General features: G+C 39.6%; 1 protein-coding gene across 2 annotated transcripts; it reads right to left on the bottom strand.

Moving 5' to 3' along the window:
* Nucleotides 1-203: 203 nt before the first annotated feature.
* jp (junctophilin) lies at nt 204-18518 on the bottom strand. 2 transcript variants are annotated; one of them, XM_066406807.1, is made up of 10 exons: nt 18104-18518; nt 13594-13805; nt 8298-8590; nt 7136-7303; nt 6752-7083; nt 5853-6701; nt 5137-5339; nt 4444-4607; nt 2131-2331; nt 204-1419 (listed from the first exon to the last, which is right to left on the bottom strand). In XM_066406807.1, the coding sequence occupies exons 1-10, from the start codon at nt 18352-18354 to the stop codon at nt 1333-1335; spliced, it is 2760 nt and encodes a 919-aa protein (XP_066262904.1). In that variant the 5' UTR covers nt 18355-18518; the 3' UTR covers nt 204-1332. The 2 variants fall into 2 exon arrangements, with proteins under 2 accessions (XP_066262904.1, XP_066262905.1); XM_066406808.1 differs by lacking the exons at nt 4444-4607; nt 5137-5339; nt 5853-6701; ... (3 more) ...; nt 13594-13805; nt 18104-18518 and adding an exon at nt 3941-4333.
* Between the last annotated feature and the right edge of the window lie 18 nt (nt 18519-18536).

Here is an 18536-nt window from a genome sequence, read left to right as displayed (position 1 = left end):
TTAATGTCATATAACAAAAGAGGATAGAAAATATTGGAATTACTCTATGTACTCCTAATTGGTTATGCAATGCTTGAAGTACATTACTAGAGGGTTCTGAATATGTCTTTCTACTTTCTGCTTTGAATCTACAGGGGGTCTACGTTATATTTTAAATAATTATTTGCTATCTACAGGATGTGAAAATAAAACACTATTAAAAGTCAATATGACTAAAGAGCAACGTTGTAATCAGCCCCATTTTATTAAATTGAAAATATAAAGTGAGACATTATAAATATATTACGTCGCACAATGTCGGTTCATATAAATCTAGAAATTTTAAGTATTTTTGGTAATGAGGAGTATGTATATTATCGTACATTATTAAGTAGTAAAAATTGGTATGTCTGCAAAATGTTATACTAACCATAATGGCTCTATACGAATCACTTATAAAGTACGAACAAGGCACGCAACATAGTGTTTTAGATCTCCAGATGAATAAATTCAAGAATTTAAGAACCCCACTAGTGTAATAATCATATAATATTAATAATTACCTAGGTATTTCAAAAAGTAAATCTACAACCTATTTAACAATAAATTAGTTAGCTTTTGATATGATAATTAAAAAATAATCGTTAAACCTAAGTGTCGCAAATAATATTATAATAAAACACATCACATGTTTGAAACATTCTCTAATAAATAAATAACAAAAAACAATAAACAAATTACCCAAGGGGGCGTAAATTATAGTCGATTTAAGATAATAAGAAATTTCGCTAAAGCCTAACAAGTGTAATTGTGGCTAAAATTAGGTAATAGACTATATCTTGTACGATTTCAACAAAAATAAAAACTTAATATCATAGGAATTTTATGTGCCTTGTTTTGCTACTTCAACAACTATAAGCTAACAATTAATTTAATATACACCTTAGGACCTATAGAAAAACTCCACTTGTAAGTAAATATTCTGGGAGATATGTTACAAAAGTCGCTGGTGTAAATAGAGAGAGATATGGAGTCATACTTTAAGTTAACGACAATTAACTATATCGTAAAGGCAACAAAACAAGACACACAAACAAAACGAAGATAAAATTTGAAAAAGATAAACTCCAACATGAGACGCTTTAAAACTTACACACTAGACCCTTTCAGTCCCGTATCATTTGAGTGCACACATGTTTCTGTCCCGCATATCGACCCTTATCAAAAGCCGATCAAAAGTTTCCCTCGAAAATATCGTCCTGGTAGATCCGAGCATCGGATCAAGTATTTCAATCATCAAAAATCATATAAATCATCATCTCAAGTCGCGTCGGGATCGACGCGTGCCCTGTACTATGTCAGTAGCTTGAAGAACATGATCGCCAGCGAAATGTTGATAAAGAGAACTACAAGGACCAACTGCTGTCTCGAAAACCAATCCTGAAAAGCCACAAAGAAAATTCTTGTTTATCGCAGATTATTTTTAATACAGAATTAAGTAAATAAGACAACAATGAGTGTGAAAAAGGTACCACAAATACAGCGTGTATAAGAACGAAAATAAGACCGAACCTAGGTATATTATTTGTTATTCAACGACAAATACAAAATAATAACATTTATTGGCAGGCAGCTGCAAATACTATTCTTTGTAGCTTTACAGAGAACTAACGATGCGAATGATGCCAAGTTACACATATACGAATATTATTATCTAGGACAGTTAAAACGTACCTATTTGATCTCTGTAATGCGGTATGTAAGGAAATAATATTGCGTTAAGTATGAAGAAAGTTCTAATTCTGAGCATAATGATTCACTATAGTAATAGTGTGAATGTTATGATATAAATATACAGTAAATCATTTGCTTTTATGACAAACCTAGGTAAAGCCAAAACTAGCAAGAGCGCCGGTCATTTATTTGAAGTCATTCTAATCAAAACAAATTTCAGTTCATTTACGAAATTGGCTATTTTCGTCCGTTAGTTATATGCCTGGCACTCTGCTCTAAAGTTTCTACCCTAAACACTAAACACAAATTAGATAAGCTATGACGGGTACATTATTACTACAGCAATTATTGAGTTATAGACTGAAAGAAGCTTCAAAGAGAAAGAGTAAAATTAGTCAATATTTTTGAGAGACTTACCTTGACTTGCGGACTGACCAAATAGAGAAGCGGATTGGCTCGTAGTCTTTCCCGCTCGTCGATTTGTCTGCGAATCTCCTCTCGTCGAGCAGACCCCAGCATCGACACTTCCTCTCTGGGCATCTGACGAGTGGCCCTTGGTAAGTCTTGGACGTCCGGTAATGATTTTTTGCGTTGGAGGGACGTTTGTGTCGCTAACACCTAAGAAGGGTGGAAAGAAAGATTTGAATTGTGGATATGATGAAGATGCTGAAGATTTGGAACGTTCGCGAATATTAGGGAATAGTGGGCAGTTGTTTTGAAATTAGCGACAAAAATATACAGAGTGTGCCATAATTAATAGTACATAACCGAATCGCAGATTCCTTATGTAAAGGTATGACGAGTTAACCTAGTTTAGCTATATCAGAATTTGACGTCAATCGAAGTACAGGGTTGATATTTTCCTTATTCTTTTGATTTTTGTCAAAGACATAATTTATTAATGACCTGAATGATTTTAAATTTCTCGGATTTTTAATAAATTGTTGGGTTTTGTTAGTTTTCTTGCTTTTATGGTGACTTGCCTTTATGGTGGTTTGCATTAGTACAGTTTCTAAAGGAATATTTTTAATTTGATTCGAGATTGAGGAAATCTGGGGGTTTTTGAAAGATTTCTATAAATTCATTATAATTACTATAAAAGTATTAAGAAGTTTTGGAAATAATGGCCACGAAAAAGTGATGAGTTTGGATCAGGATGAACAGATGATGATTTTGCAAGCTTAAAAATATTTAGGAAACATCTTTATAGATGCACGTTGAAGCTGTATTGAACGAGCTCTAGAAGGATATATTTGAGATGTGAATTATTTTTATTATAGGATCAAGTTTAATATCGCCGAAATATGTATCACAGTAGCAAATAAGATTTTTTTGATTCCTAAGATTTTTATTTTGTAATAGATGGTATCTTATTTAGGTATGTACTGCTACCTCCGAAAACAACAAAATTGATTAAATGGAAAAAATTATGCCATTTTTGGAGACTTAATATGTATGGTTAACGGTGTTGTCTAATTATTTTTAATACATAAATATATAGGTACAATAAAATATTGCTCAAAACTTTCAAAAGAAAATATTTAAATAATAGTCAAACTCATCAAAGAAAGTGTAATTTATTATTTCGTTAATTTCTTCCTCTACAACATAGGAGTGTTATTATTCCAAGATCACATGTGGCGTTCAAGATATTGACTAACTCAATTTTTTAAAATACGGACCTGGCATTTTTGGCATTTTGAAATTTTCCAATAAAAATATTATTTTTAGATTTACTAGTGGTGTGTCACTGGACGCTCGTCACTGGATGTTTTGAAAGGAAAAATTGATTTTCAAATTTTTTAGAAGATTGTTATAGTATTTAAAGTTATCTGGAGTTCTTTCACTTTTCGCAATTGAATGAAGGGTACCTTGTACGAGAAAAGGCACGTTTTTAATTATAACCTTTAACGTTTTAACAAATTGATGTCCTTAAAAACAGATAGAAGGAGTTTCAAGATTATTCTAAAATCAAAAATTCATAAAATTCGCAAAAACACAACACATAGTTAATAATACTTTTTTAGCTTTTCCTTCTACGCAGTTTTTCTGCAATTTTTGAAGTGCATAAAAAAGAAAATTGAAAGTCACTTCACATCGACTGGATTTTCCCCGAGTCGGTTTAACCGGAAAAATGTGGCTTTCCCAAACGAATTACCCACTGCCATTGACTGTTCAAAACCTATAAATAAACCCAATGCAACCAACAACGAGCGCTAATATTAACCTGAGCAGGCGGAGTGTCGATCCAGCTCTCGGAGGCCCTTCGGGCCATCAAAGCCGGAGAGAACATCAACTCCTCCTCCTCCTCATCATCAGCCTGGTACCACATCATCGCCACCAACGTAACGACACGTATAAAAACTAAACTAAAGGCATTTTGGGGCTAGGAATGGACAGGTATCACATGGTTGTATTGAGCACTGACGGTCAAATCATCGGCGAAAAGAAATCTTAGATCGAAACCTGGACACCATGACCCGCACTGTCGGGAGGAGAACCGCGTCACTGAGGGGAATCGAGGTGCCCGATTTGGACGCTTTTAGAAGCAGCAGCAGCGCCGCGACGCCGAACACAGTGGGGGGACCGCGGAGTGGTATTTCGGTCCAAATGAAGGAGAGATTTGTCACACGACATTGTTCGCGGTTCACGAATGTGTTCAAGGTTTGGTCTGTATTCTGGATAGGTTGTTAATTTGGATATTTTTAGAAAATTAGTTTTTTTACTTACCTTTGCGGCTTGCGCGTTAGGTTGTCCTGGAATGAACAGACTCTCAGTCCGCTTAGGCTGATTGGGGGACGGAATAATGTCTTGACCGAGGCCCCTTTTCCGAAGGATCACATCCTCGAATGGCGGCGTACTGTTGTTTTGCGGTACAGGGGACGCACCCTGACCTAAAAACAATTGAATTGGGATCTAAAGACCTTAGGGCTATTTCCCAAATTTATTATTTTCAACAGAAAGATTTTAAATATTAAGAAAAGACGTAAAAAAAATACGATAAATTTTTAACAGCATTTGTGTACCGTTAATGGCTTCATTTGACTAAGTGAAAAGTAAAAAAATATCCGTGGTAAACCAAGTCAATGACGAATATTGTGTAGAATCGGTACTTTAAAAAATAAAATATATATGTATGGCTGTTTGACTACCAAATAATTTATTTAGGTCATCACCGATAGAAAAAAATTTGAGAAACTCTGCAACAAGAAATTAGCAGAAATTGTTAACGCTAAGTGATCACCATTTTGAAATTTCAACATCCTCTTATCTTTTGACTATTGGCCATAAATTATTTCTCCTTTTAGTCTAAATTCTCGATAAATAATTGAGCTTTTGAGTCCCGGGAAATATATTCTGGACATCATGTATTGGCCTTTCTTTGCGCTTAACTGATGTTTTCATTGTTATTTGAAGTGTTACCTGACAGGACTCCCGTAGGTACCGAACCATTCTTCATCCCGGAATTATTAACCCCCGAGGGTGTGGGTGTGGTACCTCTGGCTGCTGATGGAGCCCTGAGGGTCCTATCCGGAGTCTCCAATCTGGAGGCCGACGTTCTGTCTACTGACGGTTGTCTCGAGCCCGTCATTGAGTTACTTAACCTACCGGTTGCCCTGGAATACCTGAAACATAACAGAGAAAGCATTTCAGATTGGTAGATCATTTTCCTTAATATAAGAGTAAGAGACATTAGGAATACCGTAACGGATGCTATTACCATTACCAACCAACGTTAATCATGGCTTAAACCATTTGTTGCGAAAAGAAAACGAAGTACGTAATAAACATTAAATTCCGAAGACTTTTATTGCTTAACAAACAACTATACAGTCTATTGTTGGCGTCAGGTTCCCATCTTCGTGTCACAGGGACGGCTCCCAATCCAAAAGGATACGAATGGACCCCATTTTATTAAATTGTGTAATACTAAGTTTAACTGTACATGGACAGCGACAAAGGTTTTGGCGATCATTTTACATTGTTAATTTAATTTGACAACTTCAGAAATAAACGGATCCAATTGACGTCACGTTATCTTTCTTAGATGAAGTGCCACGATTTGATAGATTTTTATTAAAAAATGCCTTCTTTGAACACTATATTGACATAAAAATTAATTCACTTCCTATACTCACCTATCTACACTCGAATCCCTACTGGGTGGCCTCTTGTAGTGATCGAAATGGTCGATCGACGACTGCTGCCCTATGCTGCCCAGATAGGGCCGCTCCCCCGATACCCTCCTCGACATCCTTCGTATCGAATTAGCGTTCGGAACATTCTCCCCCGTAATGGAATTTCTGGGATTGTGCAGAGGCACACCCAGATCGTTGCTCGCATTCTTGTTTCCAACACTATTCCCGCTATTCTGGTTCGTGTTAGGAATCTGCGGCCCGAATTCGTTCAAATGCGAAGAAGCATTGCCGTAGGGATTACCAATCCCAGGATTTGTAATACCGGGATTGTTAATTCCAGGATTATTCAATCCTGGATTATTCATAGACGCAAAGGATTTAGCTTGCTGCGATTGGTAAGAATTTTGCTGCGGTTGCTGCGGGTAAGAGTTTTGCATGCTGTAAGGATTTCCTTGTTGTTGCTGTTGATAAGCGGTGGGTTGTTGCTGATTAATCTGATACGCCTGCGTAGAATTTCCGATCTTGTTTGGAATTTGGTTCCCCACATTAGGTTTGTTAATTTTGTTCGGTATTTGAATGGGAATTTCACTGTTCACTCGATTGGGTATTTGGTTGGGAGCTTGGTTCGGTATTTGGTTGAGCGCGTTAGCGGCATCTGCCTCTTTTTGGTCAAAGGAAAGTTCTAGGTTTTTCTCTCGGTATTTCATTTGACGTTTCAGCCGTTCCAGGCCCGGCTGCTTGAAATCCGGGGCATATTGTTTGGCTACAGTCTCAGCAATTTCGGAGTCTATTCGGGCCTGCGCAGCGGACCCGTCGGCCTGTTCGGCCTTCCCTCGGGCTGTGGCCGTCCTGAAACAACTTTTCACAAAAGCCACTAAAACCAATTAAAATACTTTTACCTGGAAATTGCAATATCAGCCTTTTGGAGGGCGATCTTTGAGGCCCTCTGTGCAGCATTCACAGCCGCATCTATCCTCTCCCGGAACTTAGCGCTCCTCACCAGGAAGAGCCTTTTCTTCTGACTCGTTATCAGCACGTTGTTTTTGTATTTACCCTCCTCTTTTTCCCCATTGGCGAACGTCGTGACTCCGTAACCGTACTTTTTGTTCGCATACCATTCACCCTCGTACTTCAAGCCATCGGATCGCTCGCTAATGCCGTAGCCTGATCGTTTGTCGTTGCTCCATTCACCCATATACGTTTCCGTCACGCTCGGATCCATTTGTTCATCCTGAAATCAAACATTGCTAACGAATAAAGAACACCTCGAGCTGCTCACCCACATCTATCACAAAACTAGCATTGGAATCTGACGGCATTGAGTTGTTTGTCATCACAGACCCCGCCGAATCTGTACTGATGTAGGACGCTGAAGAGGCATTACTTCGTATGCTGCCGGAAACCGTTCTTCTGTCCAACTCTCCAGTACTCGCTCCTTTTTTGAGGATGCCCTGAAAATCGATATAAATAAAATAGAGCTCATTAAACAGGATTGAATAGAGGGGTATGCTTTCGTATATATAATTCCTTCGTTTCGTATCAATTTATAGACAATACACAGTTTTTGAGTTTTCTAACAGACGATTACCCCTATCTAAGAACTGGGAATTTTTTTATGTGCCATATATGTAATGAGTGGAGAGTGCTAAAAAATGCTGCAACTAAAAATGATGATGATAAAAATCTTGAAGCTGCTAAAACTACAAACAAAATTTTAGAACTTCCTAAAACCCTTCATAATTTTAAAACCAGTGAAGCTATAATAACCAAACCTGATAGTGCAGAAATCGAAAAAGAAGTTATCAAAGAAGCTGAAGCTAACGTACCTACTGACACTGCCCAAACTTGCTCAAGCAATTCTTAGACCCAGAGGATTTTGGTCAATTTTAGACCATCATATTCCCAATTATTGCAGCAAAATTCTGTGGCAATGTCCGTAAGCAAAGATCAAATGACATGGGTTTGTGAACTGCTATTTTAGTCCACTCATATCTGGTATTTTGCTAACTACTAATAAAAGGCTAAATGAGAAAACCAGTGCCAATTTTTGCACGATTTGATAAAAAGAATTTATTTAGACGTTCTTTACTTCATTACCTACGTCCTTTCGGAACTGAGTGAGTAACAGCACCATAATGCTTGAAGTTGTTAATAATGAGCTGTAGCTCGACGGATTTCAAAAACGTGATACCTTCATATTATAGTGATTAGGTCATCAGTCTTGTTGAGACACATTTTGCGATAAAACTGATAATATTTGCCTGAAATGCTGGATGTTCTCTTTTACTAAGTCCACACAAGTCAAACTAATTACATTTCCCACATAAACTTAAGATGTTTTTAATGTTCAGTTGCTTTGAAGGATTGTTTATATACATTACTAACATTTCCCTTAAGGCCTTGTCACCTATTATGAATGTAACAAATTCAAGAAAATACACTCACTTTGAAAAGGTTTTTTTTAATGTTCCCAGAACCCAAAGATCTTCGCCTGCTCCCCACTGCAGGCTCCGTGCTCTTGCTCTGTAGCACGAACCCCCCTCTGGAATCGTCCACTCTTCTGTCCCTTTTCTCAGCAGCATCCTGGGGCGCAGCACCGGGCTCGCTACTGCGCAATGATGTCATAGATCCGCGGAGCGCCTTTTGTCCCCGGTACTTGGATGCTTTGCCAAAAGGGGCGCTGGTCCGGACACCATAACCATGCCGCATACCCCGCATCCATTGTCCTTGGTATGTGCCTGGAATATTCCTACATTTAGCAAATTTGCCCATCAAACAAGATGCAATTTGGCCAAATTTACTGTTCTGAGAATTGAGGAGATATGTTTGGAATGAGGCCAACAATATGCCTATAAGTCATGAACCTTTTTAATTTATCAATCGTTTCCTCCATGGCTTTTATGTGGGAATTTTATTAACTCAAACGTAATTTTAATAGACATATAGAAACTCCAGATGCAGTTTTATAGCTCCATTCGGGCACTAATGTATTCATGCCATGGAAAATGCGATAAATCACGTGGTAAAATGAGATCCAGGGAAATTCACGCCGATAAACATCTGGACGAAACTGGAACCGGAACTAAACCTACAAGTGATCCTCTTCCTCAAATTTTAACCCATTAAGCTAGCCGGGTAAAAACAGATTTAGAAACTCTCTCTATTTTGGACCAAACAAGTTATGAAAATACGTAAAAATAGCGTCGCTTGAATTATATTTATGCCGAGGATTTACTGCAACAACAATTTCGGTGCGACTCTGTTTTCAACACCCATCGAAACTGTATTTTATTTGGCCAAACAAATGGCAAGACCCATTAGATCCGGTAATATGTTTACATCCTCGCAGCAAGTCAAGCTGAGCACTCCGACAGGTAAAAAAATTCCAATTCTCGCAATTTAAATGCAATTCCGATTACTGTACGAATATTTTCCAGTTGCTTTAAAGATTACCAAATCGCAGATAATCAGTTAATAGAATATTTGGCATCGATTCAATGGCAACATTGAACTATACATTCCTGATACTTTTATTTTTGTCTTTGTGAATAGAAAATAAATTAGTTTTGTTTTAAAGCGAAGAAAGTTCATGTGTTGGGACTATTGATTAATTTGTCGCATTCGTTTCTTCAGATTTTATATTTTTTGAGACTAGTCGCGGCGATAAAAGATATCGGAGTATCGCTCACATCTTGGAAACTAATCAAATTGATTTATTATGTCATTGTGTAACGTGCCAGACTGACCCAGGTAGCATTAGCATATTACCGCACTGAATGAGCACTCCTTGAATGCCCAATCCGAGGTTTTTATTCCGTGAATTGCATTTGAAGAGGCGCAAACCAGCAAACTGGACAACTAAACCACCCCCTTTGGAAACGTTCAAAAAAACCTCGACATTTTTATAAGCTGCTTTTCGTTTAATTCAATTGATCTTATATCGCCCCTAAACACCCCATTTCGGTCCATTAGACCGGGGAAATAAGTATCTCAGAAACTAAAAGAGGTGTCACAACTTCACTTGTGGAGGCTTAGATGGAGTTCCTCGGCATTTTAAGTTTAGAACAGTTAAGAAATAATTTGGGTTAGCATTAGACCGGGAAAATAGGCATCTCAAAAACTAAAAGAGATGTCACAACTTCACTTGTGGAGGCTTAGATGGAGTTCCTCGACATTTTAAGTTTAAAACAGTTAAGAAATAATTTGAGTTAGCAATTTCTTTTCTTTCTTCCAAACGTTTGAAGTATTCTTTTTCGCTTATAAATCAATAGATTTGCATGCCGTATTGACCCTCCCAGTAACTACAATTTGCAAAAATAATTATCGCCTCATGAATGAACTTCAAGCTGACGTATGTTTGATAAATATAGAAACATTACCAGGCGTAATCAAAACAGTGGTCTTCCATTCTCGGAATTTAAAGTCAATATTTCCTGAAAAATTCGGTTGGTCAGCGAATTGTATCAAAGTTAATGTCCTCAGGTGTCTGTTTCTCATACACGCACTTTGTATATTTTCTCGCCCCTTTGTTTTCTATACACCTCACTTTTGAATTGCATGCACCTCACTTCCGAGTTGCATGCATCTCACTTCCGAGTTGCATGCACCTCACTTCCGAGTTGCATGCACCTCACTTCCGAGTTGCATGCACCTCACTTCCGAGTTGCATGCACCTCACTTCCGAGTTGCATGCACCTCACTTTCGAGTCGCATGCACCTCAAATCGCCTGTTTATATTACGTGTAAAAATGTCTCGTTACATTAGCATCCGGGATCGCAAGTTTGGAACAACAATTAAAATCGAATTCCTGAGGCATTATACATTTTAGTATCGACATAAGTGTCAGTTTGAAATACAAGTTTTGCAATAATTACCGAAATCATTTATTTGCTTTCAGAGTTTTATTGCCGAGCCGCAAATAGCGATTTATGCCATTTCTTGGATTTTTCAGTTATTACAACGTGATGCGCGATTTAAAGAAAATGTCATCATTTCTTATCCACGGTCTGTATCCTCGAGTAGTTTTTCATGTGGCTTATGTGTGTCGATTCGAGTACTTAACCGGGCAACCGTGCCAAATTATGTCTCCTACTATTTTAAAAGCACTTTGACCCTCTAATGGCGGTTCTATGTTGCCAAATAGCTGCGGGAAACCTTCACAGCAACGATAAATAAATAATGCTTGTAAAGGCACTTCGGCATTTGTCGAATTGGATGATTTTTCTCGAGAAATTATCCAGGACTAAACTTATAGAACGTGTGCAAAAGTGCAATTTTTGTTTTTGTGTTGTTATTAATATTTTTTTGCCTAAAGGTGTCTACTAATGCCCCTTTCGATACGTCGCTGCCTGAATTTCCTTTAACGCACTATCAGTAGAGAATGACGTTCTCTAAATGACACGCCAAAAGGAAAAACGTTGTAGCACAAATCCTTCTAAATTGAGCCATTAAATATTTAGGTTCCGCGTCTATTCGGCAACAAACAGTTATGTACCTTTTTGGTAAAAACACATTGCAATAAAGGTACTTTATGCACTGACATCAATTTACATTTAGTCCCGGCCCTACCGGCCATCGATTTTCCCATGCTGCTCGAGCTGACCTGATGGCACACGGACCCGGTTTAACCATGAAAAACGCAAATTTTAAGCAATTTTAAACGCGAGATTTTTAATTGGAATTCCTTCTAAATTTACGTGAACTGGCGGTCCTAGTATGACTACATGGTTAATTCACAATTTAAAATCACTACCGGCGTGATCCGAAAATTCTCCGGATTTACTTGACAAGAGCGCGGGTAGAGACGCCATCGGAGATTTTGTTACGGCCAACTAGGAACAAGGAGAAGCGATAGTTGCGCAGATGTCAACTAATGGCACCTGATTATCTTGATTTATCTATCTTCTCTTACAAATTTGCAGTAAACAAGAAGGACACAACATGTCTGTCGTAACTGGCAAAAAGTTGATAGAAAAGGAACACGAGTAAATCCTGCCAAACTTATTATGTTCGTCTGGAATATTGAATTCGTTTTGAGCAATTTATGTGGATTCTTTGTGTTGAAAATTTAATAAAAATCGAGTGTAAATTTGAGAGTCAGTTAGAATTTTTTGGTATCGCAAAGGGATTGAAATGGAATCTACTTCAATGCCTCATAAAAACGCAAAAATGATTTAATTCATTCAAAACGACTCCAGGAAACGTAGTTTAAAGCCATATACCGGGTATTTCTACAAAATTAAATTCAAACTACCAAATTTGAATTTTTCGTCATGCAATTCGCGCTCAATTTCATATTTATGACATATGTAGCAAATATTTACAACTTTCGGTTTAACGCGAAGCGACTCCAACTTCACTACTTTAAGACAAAGGTTCCAAATACTTTTATGCGCTCAAAAAGAGCCATTTCTTTTACAATGAAGTTGATATTTGCTTACAAAATGTTGCCATATTTTTCATTGTTTTCGTGTTTCTATTGTAGTTCAGTGCCGCCCCAGTCCAGTTTGTGTAACGAGGAGCGAAGCGACGAACGTGAATCTGTGTAGTAATTAGATTTGTGAAGTATGAACAATGAAAAACATGGTGACAATTTGAAAAAACTAATTTTTGTCGCCATTTTGTAAGTAAATATCATCTTGTCGTGTATCATTGTAAAGGAATTTTTTTCTGTTTGCGAATGTATAAAAATGTTTACAACTCGGTTTTTAAAATAGTCAAGTTGACATTTAAAATTGTGAAATCACTTCCGGATAAGCCTTTCGGCTTAACCGGAACAGGCTTAAATAGCCGTCACATATGTCAAAAAATTGCAACATGTCACAGGACGAAAAGTTCAAATTTTTACGTGAAAAATTTGGATAAAACAACTTTGCAGAAGCACCTGTTACATCCACCTGTAACTCAAACTACTCGCTTTTTTAATTTTTACCATGAGGAAAAATCCGCACTCTAGAAAGTCAATCGAAATGTCCTCACTAAGCTTATTCGCCGCTTTCAATTAAACAAAATTATCTACTCTAGCGATCTCTAGAGCTCTTTAGGGACTTATAAAAAATATTGCCTGGTTTCTAGCAAAAACCAAATAATCACAGTTAACGCCACAGCGGTGAATAAAATAAAACTTCCCGTGTTTGTTCCGTCCTGCGGGAACCGTTGCCAGGCAATTTTAAAAAAATCTCCCCATTTCTGAACTCCAATGGGGCCTCCATTTCATACGCGTAGATGCACTCTTCATACCTTAACAGTTTACGTATCAGTGACTGTAATAATAAAGCTCGAGGAATTCGCTCTATTTAGAACTAATTTGTGTATTGATTCGAGCTTCCAGATCCAATGAATGTATGTACTAACACGGTGAGATAACAAATTTGTAGTATCGCTTAAATTTAGATAATTTGGCATAGGTATAACTTGAGGATCTGGTCAGGAACAAAAGCCAAATTATGAATAACCGAGTTGACGTCATGGAACAATTCGCTTCCTGACGTTGTAGAGTTAAATTGACCCTCAACCACGAAACGCTGGGTCTCTTTCCACCATGGCTTGAGGCCGTCGCGGCGCCATTGATCGTGAATAACGACGCGGCGCCGTCGACAGCGTCCATCGGGGCCACGTTAAGGAGCAGACATGAGAGAGTTAAGCGCGGAATTGGGTCAGCAGAACCAAACAAAGCCAGGGATACGCGAATTCCGCATTTTTATCAGTTAAACAAACTGTTGAATCTGACGGAAAACTTACCATCGTCAGCATACGTTTCAGATCCGTAACCGTCTTGTAAACCATTGGCCCAAGTTCCTTGATATTTTGCAGTGGATGTGTTGGATTGCCGCACTCCGTAACGCCCTTTGAAGCCCTGCGTCCATTCCCCTCGGTAGATCCACCTTCCGCGGGTTTCCACCCCCAGGCCGTGTCTTTTGCCATTTTGCCATTGTCCCTCGAAACAGCTTCCGCTGAAAGATATGGGAAACTTTGAGGATCTGGAGACGCGAGTCAGGCTTCGCATGCTGGCATTTCGCAATCCAAACAAACCAAATCCTAATTTTAGTAAAATGCATATTTGGCTCTGAGCTAGTACTAGAACGTTGCCCATTTAAGGAGGTTTTGCTCCAGGCAGCTGATCCAGAACATTCTAGATATTTCGCGCTTTTCTTGCGTCATAGTTGGTTTTTTTAGAGGGTTTAGGTTTACCTCGTTAAAAGCACTCGAACAAGTTATAACCACCATGACCGGCCATTGAAGCTGGTGCGGGGAAAAAGTCCTGGATTGCATGATTGCGATCATCCGGGATAATTAATATGGAACCTTCCGAACTGGCTAGATGCGATAATGTAATAATTTCGGGGAATCGGATTTAGGAATATAGAAAGCAGATGCAGTGCAAAAATAGAAAATGACCTGCTTTAACTTAATTCCTCTGGTAAAACGCGTACACGTGGTGGATGCTTACTACGGTTGGCTAAAAATAGGCGGGATACTTCACCTAGAATTGCCGTTGGGGAGACGCTAATGAGAGATGACGATTCCTTCTAATTAACCTCGGGAAAGTCCCTTCAACCGCCGAAGAGTTCCCAAAACACCTCACTGCAGAACTAATCTTTCGGATTTTCCCTTTAACTAAAATAATTACGCTTCCGTGGCAAAGCCATCAATTTTTACCCGAACGACGGCTTTCCGATATATTTACATAAAAGATATAAAGTAGGCCGCCATAAATGGGGCCTTACAATAAAGGCAACTTTCACCCTGTGCAGGTCCATTTTTTGAGGGAGCTTAATGTCCTTCGCAGCCCTCGAATAAGGGGGCTAAACACCCCAGTAAAAGTGACCTTCCTCGGTCACGGGCTCGATCGATTAAAATTAATAATTGTGGGGAAAAGTTAATATCATAATGGGCAAATATCGCGATGACGGAAAATTGGCTCTCGCACACGCAAGTAAACCTCTAGGGCATTTTTATGGATAGATCTGGGCATGGATTGTCACGTTTGCTTCTGGGAATTCGAGCAATTCGTGGCCCATTAATCACCCTCTTTGGGGTAGTACCATTGAAATCACTCAAATGACAATAGTTTACGTTGCCAATTCTCCGTTGTTTTGGCTCAGCAGTGCATGATTCATAGATATAATTGCACCACAACTGGATCCCAGCATTTCGTTCCATCAAACTCATATTTTAAGCTTTTATCTCCCCTTTCCAGCCCCATTCTTCAAAAAAATCACCTATTCGATCAATCATCTAAAAACGTTAATTAATCAAAATAAAGAGGTCAATAATTTATTAAATATTTACACTTCGCTTACAATGACCTCCGAATACCTCAGTACAATAAACCCAATACTACCGGCAATATCCGGAAGTTTGCCATCGTCTCGTGCTCCATTAGAATAACTTATAAAAGCCTCAACCCTGCAGCTTTTACATCAGTTCAAAATGTTGAAGTTACAAATATCCGCAACTTTCTTGCTGATCTTAGCCCTAATCAGCTTAAGCCTATCAGCTCCAGCTAAGGAGAAAAAAAAGTGCAAGTGCAATGGATTGAACATTAAGCCCACTCAGAAATCCTGCCTTTTGGGGCACATGTTTGAAGTGCTATCTGAGCTGATTAGGAACCAGAAAACGCCGGTTTGTGTGAAGAAACAACTGATTAAGCATTTAGTCAGCTCTGAAGAAAGTGATTCTTCCTCTGAAGAGGCAATTTCATGGGATAAAAATGCAGAATCGAGTGAAGAGGAGGAACACAAATGCTCAGCTGGAAAAAGCAGAGAAGGAACGAGTTCAGGTGAGGAAGAAGATTTCAAGACGTGTAAAGCAGTTAAAAAGACCACCGCAAATAAATGCCATCATGATGACAGTTGTGATGAAGATAGTAAAATCAAGAGTGATGAGAATTCTTCGTGGCAACATAGCAGTGAATCTAATATGGGGGATTCATATGAATCCGACTCTGAGGAAGATAAGTTCGGAAGTAGCTATAATATACATAAGAACAAAAAATGTGGGATAATAAAGTCGACTACTACTACAGAGCCTCCACTCGTTACCTGTCCCAACCAAGAAACAGAGACCACCACCAAATGTACTACTACAGAGCCTCCACTCATTACCTGTCCCAACCAAGAAACAGAGACCACCACCAAATGTATTACTACAGAGCCTCCACTCGTTACCTGTCCCAACCAAGAAACAGAGACCACCACCAAATGTACTACTACAGAGCCTCCACTCGTTACCTGTCCCAACCAAGAAACAGAGACCACCACCAAATGTACTACTACAGAGCCTCCACTCGTTACCTGTCCCAACCAGGAGACGGAAACCACCACTAAATGTACTACTACGAAGCCCACTACTATAGAGTGTATTACCACGGAGCCTACTACTATAGAATCTATCACCACGTATCCTCCTACTACACAATGTATTACCACGGATCTTACTACTACAGAGTGTATCACCACAGATCCTCCTACTACAGAGTGCAGTAGCACGGGGTCTACCACTTCAGAGTGTATTACCACAAACCCTACTACTACGGAATGTATCATTACGGAGCCTACCACTACAGAGTGTATTATCACGGAGCCTACCACTACAGAGTGTATTATCACGGAGCCTACCACTACAGAGTGTATTATCACGGACTCTACTACTACAGAGTCTATCACTACGGAGCCTACCACTGCAGAATCTAATACAACAGATTCTACTACTACAGAGTTTATCACCACGGACCCTACCACTACAGAGCCTAATACCACAGATGCTACTACTACAGAGTCTATTACCACGGATCCCACTACTACAGAGTCTATCACCACAGATCCCACTACTACAGAGTCTATCACCACAGATCCTACTACTACAGAGTCTATTACCACGGATCCCACTACTGCAGAGTCTATCACCACAGATCCTACTACTACAGAGCCTAATACCACAGATGCTACTACTACAGAGTCTATTACCACGGATCCCACTACTACAGAGTCTATCACCACAGATCCTACTACTACAGAGTCTAGTAGTACGGACTCTACCACTTTAGAACCTACTACTACAGAATCTGTCACCACAGACCCTACTACTCCGGGGTCTGTCACCACGGATCCTACTACTACAGAATCTGTCACCACGGATGCGACTACTACAGAATCTATCACCACGGATCCTACTACTACAGAATCTACTACCACGGATCATATTACTACAGAATCTTTCACCACGGAGCCTACTACTACAGAGCCTATTACTACGGAACGTACTACTGCAGAGCCTATCACCATAGATCCTACTACTACAGAGTCTATTACCACGGAGCTTACTACGACGGATTCGAGTACTATGGAGCCTACTACTAAAGACCCTCGTACCACAACGTCTATTGATCAGGACACAGAAACAACTACACCATATCCATCTGATGAAGGATCTGGCGATGGAAACACCACTGAAGGTTTAACTACTACTCAGGTTGTAACAGAAACTACAACGAACATTATTCCGGACATTAATATTCAGGGCAGAAGAGTAAAAAATTCATCAATTATGGTTCAAGGAATACATGAGACGTTGAAGCCATTCAGTGCTAGTTTGACTAATGACATGCGTAATTGTTCAAGTGACGCTTCAAAGAAAACCGACTTGTTCTTTATTCCGGTGTTGAAGTTCACTAAAAATTTTGAAGCTTTGAGTGTTTCACAGCTTCTGGAATATATTAAGAGGGCGTTTAAATGTTTCGGATGATGATATATTTTAGTTGCTTTTAAGGCTTTACATTTTTACTACTGAGTTTTAATAAAGACAAAATGGTTCAAACTCGAATTGTTGTTACTTTTTCCGAGTTGGGAAAGATCAAGTTCTGCTTCTGGGCAAATTTTTGAATTGCGAAACACATAATAAGTGGTGGGACAAAGCTTAAAATAAATTTGTGTCAATAGTGTCATTCGAATCAATGTCGGATTTACGATGTTTTGAAATTGACTCGTGCCCATTTTGCAGCGTGGGCAGGGGAGAAACAAACAGAGGGAGTTTAAACTTTCCCTTAAAAGCCGCCCACGCATTGTTTTCTACACAACAGATATCGAAAGTAATGTTTTGTACTTTTGCCGTGTGCAATATTAAGTATATTAGTTTCTCGGCGTGGAGCGTGCAATATGACGCACGACGACGACGACGAGCGCCTCGAAATAAAATGGCTCGGTGGCCGCGAGGGGCGCCAGTCCCCAGGCCGACGGCCATCTAGGATTACCTTGGCCAAGTATAGACTCCAGACACCTCGAATCCATAGTGCCAGGAACCGCTGTATGCACCCTGGCCTTTGGGGCCCGTACACACTCCGTGTCCGTGGGCCTTTCCATCTTCCCAGCCGCCGCAATACGTGCCGCCGTCGTCGAAGTCGAATCGGCCCCCGTTCACGTGGCTGCGGGCGGCAGCTGTTCCCGTGGCCCCGGTGGCACCCGGCAGTGCCCCCCCGTTGTCGCTGGGCTGTTGTTGTTGCATTGCGTATTCACTGCGAGCCCAACATTATCAACACTATTCGTCGTCTTCGTCGTCGTTGGGAAAAGAATGTCATCTCGGCATATCGCGCGACGGGATCGTGCACTGGATCGGCGCGGTACTGGGACGTTCATCGTCCGGGATTGGCGACGTCCCGATGGCAGCGCCGCGGCGCAAGCGTCTGG

Source organism: Euwallacea similis, chromosome 3 (assembly GCF_039881205.1).
Source record: "Euwallacea similis isolate ESF13 chromosome 3, ESF131.1, whole genome shotgun sequence".
In the NCBI taxonomy this organism is placed as follows: domain Eukaryota; kingdom Metazoa; phylum Arthropoda; class Insecta; order Coleoptera; family Curculionidae; genus Euwallacea; species Euwallacea similis.
This window is presented reverse-complemented; position numbering and strand designations above follow the sequence as displayed.